General features: G+C 42.0%; 1 protein-coding gene across 5 annotated transcripts in view; it reads left to right on the plus strand.

The window, feature by feature from the left end:
- Positions 1-6,759, plus strand: part of LOC118359796 (E3 ubiquitin-protein ligase MIB2-like) — an 83,678-nt gene extending 76,919 nt beyond the window's left edge. For all 5 annotated transcript variants that reach the window (XM_035738540.2, XM_035738541.2, XM_035738537.2 and 2 more), the window contains 2 exons: positions 2,131-2,196; positions 2,381-6,759. In XM_035738540.2, the coding sequence (XP_035594433.1) occupies positions 2,131-2,196; positions 2,381-2,622 (308 nt within the window). In that variant the 3' untranslated portion in view covers positions 2,623-6,759. The remainder of the gene's footprint in view (positions 1-2,130; positions 2,197-2,380) is intronic.
- Positions 6,760-7,891: the final 1,132 nt, after the last annotated feature.

Here is a 7,891-nt window from a genome sequence, read left to right on the forward strand (position 1 = left end):
TACAAACAAGCTAGATTTCTGGCTCTCACAGACCTGTAACATCTTCTTTAAGAGGCTCCTCTGTCCTCCACTCGTTACATGTATTAATGGCACCTGTTTGAACTTGTTATCAGTATAAAAGACACCTGTCCACAACCTCAAACAGTCACACTTCAAACTCCACTATGGCCAAGACCAAAGAGCTGTCAAAGGACACCCGAAACAAAATTGTAGACCTGCACCAGGCTGGGAAGACTGAATCTGCAATAGGTAAGCAGCTTGGTTTGAAGAAATCAACTGTGGGAGCAATTATTAGGAAATTGAAGACATACAAGACCACTGATAATCTCCCTCGATCTGGGGCTCCACGCAAGATCTCACCCATGGGGTCAAAATGATCACAAGAAAAAAGACGGTGAGCAAAAATCCCAGAACCACACGGGGGGACCTAGTGAATGACCTGCAGAGAGCTGGGACCAAAGTAACAAAGCCTACCATCAGTAACACACTACGCCGCCAGGGACTCAAATCCTGCAGTGCCAGACGTGTCCCCCTACTTAAAGCCAGTACATGTCCAGGCCCGTCTGAAGTTTGCTAGAGAGCATTTGGATGATCCAGAAGAAGATTGGGAGAATGTCATATGGTCAGATGAAACCAAAATAGAACGTTTTGGTAAAAACTCAACTCGTCGTGTTTGGAGGACAAAGAATGCTGAGTTGCATCCAAAGAACACCGTACCTACTGTGAAGCATGGGGGTGGAAACATCATGCTTTGGGGCTGTTTTTCTGCAAAGGGACCAGGACGACTAATCCGTGTAAAGGAAAGAATGAATGGGGCCATGTATCGTGGGATTTTGAGTGAAAACCTCCTTCCATCAGCAAGGGCATTGAAGATGAAACGTGGCTGGGTCTTTCAGCATGACAATGATCCCAAACACACCGCCTGGGCAACGAAGGAGTGGCTTCGTAAGAAGCATTTCAAGGTCCTGGAGTGGCCTAGCCAGTCTCCAGATCTCAACCCCATAGAAAATCTTTGGAGGGAGTTGAAAATCTGTGTTTCCCAGCAACAGCCCCAAAACATCACTGCTCTAGAGGAGATCTGCATGGAGGAATGGGCCAAAATACCAGCAAAAGTGTGTGAAAACCTTGTGAAGACTTACAGAAAATGTTTGACCCCTGTCATTGCCAACAAAGAGTATATAACAAAGTATTGAGATAAACTTTATTGACAAATACTTATTTTCCACCAAAATTCATTAAAAATCCTACAATGAGATTTTCTGGATTTTTTTTCTCATTTTGTCTGTCATAGTTGAAGTGTACCTATGATGAAAATTACAGGCCTCTCATCTTTTTAAGTGGGAGAACTTGCACAATCGGTGGCTGACTAAATATTTTTTTGCCCCACTGTATATTTGATCAATGTCACGATTGCGCTTGTCCCTCCCGTAGCATGCCAGCCAAATGTGTAGCGTTCTTCTTTCTTTTTATCTATTTTTTTTGTAGATTATTTTGGATGGTAGCTAGGGGACAATAATGTTGTCTAATTGCAGTGGTGTCAAACTCATTCCATGGAAGGCCATGTGTCTGCTAGTTTTATCTTTCAATTAAGACCTAGACAACCAGGTGAGGGGAGTTCCTTACTAATCAGTGACTTTTATTCAATCAATTAATTACAAGGGAGAAGCAAAAACCCGCAGACACTCTGACCTCCATGGAACAACTTTGACATGTGGTCTATGGGCAAGCGTAGACATTATTTCAGATTCCTCCGATGTACTTCACTCATTTTCAGTCACCATTTTGGCCGATGGTGTTAGGGTCCTTTTTTATTTGTTGGGACAAGTGACTTCAGCTTTCGGACAAGTAAAAATATCAGTCCTACTTGTCAGAAGGGTAAGTGGCAAAAAAAATGTATGTCAAGCCCTGGTGTGAGTGGCGTGTGGGGTGGCATCTGGAGCATTCAGGATAGTCCTGGACTAAAATGCATCCATTGAAAGGGCTTTTAGTCCAGGACTAGGTTTAGTCTGTGTCCGGGGAAACTGGCCTTTGATGTTCCCACAATTGTACTCGGTACCTTATTTTAGGATTGAGGTCTTGATGTTTGGGATCTGAGGTAACTCCTTGTGCTTCTCCCTAATCTCTCCACAGAGTGTGCTCATCGAATGAAGAAATGCATCAAATGCCAGGTCACGATCACAAAGAAAATTAGACAAGGTAATGATACCACAGATGAGTAGAAGGCCTGTCTTGTTTTCAGATTTTTATTGATGCGTGTCGGTGAGGAGCATTGGTAGAAATTGATAAATAGAAGTTGTCCGGGTCATACTAATAATAGTACAGATCACAATACTGTGTGATGTTGAAGTGAATGATGTGTATCACCTTCCTCTCCCTCCAGACCAGACAGAGGTGGACTGCAGCCCGGGCTCGGAGAACTCCGAGCAGCACAACCTGCTGGAGCAGCTGCAGTCACGCTACCGCCAGATGGAGGAGCGCATCACCTGCCCCATCTGCATCGACAACCATATCAAGCTGGTTTTCCAGTGCGGCCACGCCTCCTGCATCGACTGCAGTGCCGCCCTCAAGACCTGCCCCATCTGCAGGCAGACCATCCGGGAGCGCATCCAGCTCTTTGTCTGAACCAGGCCCTCCTCCTTTCTTCTTCTCTTCCCCTCCCCCTGTGGCCCAGTCAGTCTGCTCCTCAGTCCTTTGGGATTAGCCACTCGATCGTCCATCCTGGCTCAGCTGCTGTGCTTTGTTGTGTTCCATTGCGTGACGTTGCACCCAGGGTTCCCAGCAGTGTCAATGAGCTGGATGTGGTCGTACTGATTTTTTTGTTTTGTTGTTGCCTGTTTCTTCATTTCTTCAAATCCAGTCATGGCCCCTGAAATGCTCGGCAATGCTTTGTCCGTGGCTCCCAGTGTGTAGCAGCCGCAGCGGGTTGCGTCAGGAGGAGGCAGTAGTGCTGCAAGCTCCATTCCCATTGGTCCACAAGGAGGACATCCCTACGAACTAGGGAGGAAGTCCCTCTGAATAGTCCATCACCTGTGCTGCTCTAATAGGATGTCTGTTACTCCCTGTTAGATTGCATCCCACCCTGTTCCCCCTGTTTGCCTGTCTTGCCTACCCTGTTTACAAGGCTGCAGAGAACTGGCTGATGTCTCCCTGTTTTGAATCCGGTGTATTATGTTTGCTCTCCTTCGTATGAAGCTCTTTGTTATCAGTGTTAGTCTCCTGAGGGTGATGGTATAACTAAAGGCTCCTCTGTATAGCCCCTCACGCTTGCCGTACGTACACAAGGGGAAAATACACACTTTATATATGCATGAGTATATGCATATTCTAAGCTGAAGACTGTGTTGTGGGTTTGGTTAGATGTGTGGTTTTAAGAGTACCAGTAATTAGTACTGAGTTATTTATGTCTAAAGGTGTTTCTATTTAGCTAAAGTCATATTATTTTTGGTGTTTGCTCAGTAAAAAAATGATTTCTGCTGAAATTTCACCCAAGCCTATGTCCTTCTCTACTCAGGGTCCTGATTCATTGAAACACTTCTAGTATCAAAGGTTACGGAATGTTTTTTTTGTCAACCCTTTTTACGTTGGAGCCATCTGACAATTTGGTGTGTCTTCATTAAGGGACTTGTAGTTGAGATCTGGTAACACAACAGCTAGAGCTTTTATAGCAGAATAGACCTGTGGATAAGTTCACTTCGGTCCAACATACCTTTCCTGCTTTAGGTATGAAATTGTTTAAATTACACCATTGTAGAGAGGGGTTTGCGTGCTGCTTCAAAGGAAAGACTTTGTCAGATGACAAAGTGCAACTAATTTTCATTATACCATCACCCAGATACCCATTGGCTTTGTTCTTTATAGATATGTATCGAAAGCATAATCGAAGCCTGTGTCTGTTGTTCATCTGAACCTGAGCATCTGTTATACTCCTCAGTGTGTAGTGTTGTACTACACAGCCCACAGACCTGCTTGCTAGCATCATCACACTCAGCCTCAGACAGGGCTCAGCCCATTTGGTGGTGCAGAGATGTTTGTCATTATGTTTAGGTCAACTTTGGACTCTTTTTGGACAGAATGACTTGACTTCTGGAGGCCTTTGTGTCCTCTAAATAGAGGAAGAACACTGATACTGTACACGATGATGAATCAATCCTCCAATACAGAACAGGAACGATTATTGATCAAGCGAGGTGTGTGAACTTCTACCAAAGCTGAGCCAGAAAATAATGAGCATGTATTTGCTTTTTCTTTATTTCGTCACTATGTGGAATTTTGGCAGCCTTTGGACTGTTTTCTTGTCATGTATCTTTTTTCTCTCAAACAGATGTCTGTCTCACATCATAGTCATCCTACCTGGAAGAAACCCTCCCCAATCTGTGTTTGGCAAAGCATTTTGGATTGTACTTTATCGTTAATCATCCTTTGTAATGTTTGGTTTGTTTTCCGAAGGGCTTATGCATTAAAAGAAATTGATATATTTTAATCTTCTATTTAATTTTTCTATTGTAAACTTCCAGTGACAGGGGTTTTGTAACATTAGATCCCAACTTTGGGAGAGCCAATTAAGATGTATATTTGAATGTCAGAAAAATGTAACCTGTAACCTCTGCCTTGTAAAGCTGCATGGGAGAGAGGAAAGTAAGGTTTACTCAGAAGTACAGTGCCTTGCGAAAGTATTCGGCCCCCTTGAACTTTGCGACCTTTTGCCACATTTCAGGCTTCAAACATAAAGATATAAAACTGTATTTTTTTGTGAAGAATCAACAACAAGTGGGACACAATCATGAAGTGGAACGACATTATTTGGATATTTCAAACTTTTTTAACAATACAAAAACTGAAAAATTGGGCGTGCAAAATTATTCAGCCCCCTTAAGTTAATACTTTGTAGCGCCACCTTTTGCTGCGATTACAGCTGTAAGTCGCTTGGGGTATGTCTCTATCAGTTTTGCACATCGAGAGACTGAAATTCTTTCCCATTCCTCCTTGCAAAACAGCTCGAGCTCAGTGAGGTTGGATGGAGAGCATTTGTGAACAGCAGTTTTCAGTTCTTTCCACAGATTCTCGATTGGATTCAGGTCTGGACTTTGACTTGGCCATTCTAACACCTGGATATGTTTATTTTTTAACCATTCCATTGTAGATTTTGCTTTATGTTTTGGATCATTGTCTTGTTGGAAGACAAATCTCCGTCCCAGTCTCAGGTCTTTTGCAGACTCCATCAGGTTTTTCCAGAATGGTCCTGTATTTGGCTCCATCCATCTTCCCATCAATTTGAACCATCTTCCCTGTCCCTGCTGAAGAAAAGCACGCCCAAACCATGATGCTGCCACCACCATGTTTGACAGTGGGGATGGTGTGTTCAGGGTGATGCGCTGTGTTGCTTTTACACCAAACATAACGTTTTGCATTGTTGCCAAAAAGTTCAATTTTGGTTTCATCTGACCAGAGCACCTTCTTCCACATGTTTGATGTGTCTCCCAGGTGGCTTGTGGCAAACTTTAAACAACACTTTTTATGGATATCTTTAAGAAATGGCTTTCTTCTTGCCACTCTTCCATAAAGGCCAGATTTGTGCAATATACGACTGATTGTTGTCCTATGGACAGAGTCTCCCACCTCAGCTGTAGATCTGTGATCATGGGCCTCTTGGCTGCATCTCTGATCAGTCTTCTCCTTGTATGAGCTGAAAGTTTAGAGGGACGGCCAGGTCTTGGTAGATTTGCAGTGGTCTGATACTCCTTCCATTTCAATATTATCGGATGTATTATCGGATGTTAAAACTTGGGAAATCTTTTTGTATCCAAATCCGGCTTTAAACTTCTTCACAACAGTATCTCGGACTTGCCTGGTGTGTTCCTTGTTCTTCATGATGCTCTCTGCGCTTTTAACGGACCTCTGAGACTATCACAGTGCAGGTGCATTTATACAGAGACTTGATTACACATAGGTGGATTGTATTTATCATCATTAGTCATTTAAGTCAACATTGGATCATTCAGAGATGCTCACTGAACTTCTGGAGAGAGTTTGCTGCACTGAAAGTAAAGGGGCTGAATAATTTTGCACGCCCAATTTTTCAGTTTTTGAATTGTTAAAAAAGTTTGAAATATCCAATAAATGTTGTTCCACTTCATGATTGTGTCCCACTTGTTGTTGATTCTTCACAAAAAAATACAGTTTTATATCTTTATGTTTGAAGCCTGAAATGTGGCAAAAGGTCGCAAAGTTCAAGGGGGCCGAATACTTTCGCAAGGCACTGTACTACTAAAATTGCACCAGTGCCAAATCTTCAAAAGGATGTGCGTGGCTCTGGTAAAAGGTGGTGCACTACATAGGGAATAGGATGTCATTTGAGACGGCGCTTCTGATTAACAACTGATATTAAAGAATTCTGATCCAAAGTATATCAATCAAAAAAAATGTGGAGCCCAAACATTTTTTTTTTAGTCATGAGTATAGCGAGCATTTCTGATTGAATGAATTAGATAATCAAATATTGTCATCTGGGGTCATGTGAGTAGTCTCTGTGCACAGGTAAAGGTAATAATACTTTAGAAGAGCCAGGAGGTTTTGAAATATACCACTAGAGGTTTGCTATGAGAAGTACATCATATTTAAGCAACAAATGTTACTATTGGTGTGTGTACAGTACAGCACTTGGAGTTCTGTTGGCCTTACTGTCCATTCTTATGTTAATGTTTTTTTTCAGTTGTATTCTGTACAAAAATATTTTGCAATAAATATGGAACTGTTTTATAAGGATTGTGTGCTGTGCTTAATCAGTCACTGTCTCCTCCCAACATGTAATTGGCATGTCAACCATCTAACTTGAAATATGTTTATCCAACTCAAATAGTTTAATCATGTATTGTTACTCAAATTTAGTTTACTCACAATAAGTGTAAATTGGGGTAATTAGAGTTGTGTAAAGGTATTATTTTGAGTTAAACTGATTGATTGACCTGATGGTTTATCATACTTTAATATTTTGAAATGTTATGTGCTGGAGCTCGGATCCACCTGGCTCTCCCTTGGGCCCAAGGTGCAGGAGCCGCGCTCCGGGTCACTCCTGCTCAATTAAACAATGGTTTGTGACTGACGTTTCATGCTCGTTGAATGACAACATTTAAAGTGTTTCTCTTGAACACAGTAGTAGTGTGTTCAGCTAAATGCTGCTGTGTGCCAGTTGTTAGGCCTAATTGTCTACACTGCCACCTGGTGAGGTTAGCATAGGGCTAACATGTGCCAGGTTATCTGATGGGACCAGCTACAATGTAGCGTTCTATCATGTGAGTAAATCAACAATTTTAATTGGCTGATGTGTATTTTGAGACTGAGGTCCAGGTTAAATTGGCACTTTTTCTCATTTTCAAATCCACAAGCGGCTCCTGGCATTATACCTAAAGCGGACATTGCCATTGGCTGAACGGAAATCCCTTGTAGCCTTGTTTACAAGTTTGAACGCTGGAATGTGAGATGTAATCTACACAATTAAACTGATATAATCCTCAATTTAATGATTTTCAATTTGAGCGTCATTATTTCTATATAGCCTAGACTTTCTAAACTTTCGGAACTTTTGTGAGTTGGAGGGGTGTAGATTTCTGACAATGATCACAAGAGCAGCTGCTCACAGATTTGACCACTCTGACACCGCCAAAACATCAGCTATGTGGGTGTCAGCTGTTGCTGGTTATTGCTCGATCAAATTGAATTTAGGCCTTCCTTATCACCTCTGTAAGTCATTGAGGAAGAATAATTGAGAAGGATCCCTGGAATTCTGCCCAAATGAGTTTTCCTCATTCAGGCCAGGATTAAATTCACATAGTGTCTTTTCAAAAAACATTTTTGTTCATGTGGTGAAGATCAGATAATTATGACTACATTAACA

This window comes from Oncorhynchus keta, chromosome 27, assembly GCF_023373465.1.
Source record: "Oncorhynchus keta strain PuntledgeMale-10-30-2019 chromosome 27, Oket_V2, whole genome shotgun sequence".
Taxonomy (NCBI): Eukaryota; Metazoa; Chordata; class Actinopteri; order Salmoniformes; family Salmonidae; genus Oncorhynchus; species Oncorhynchus keta.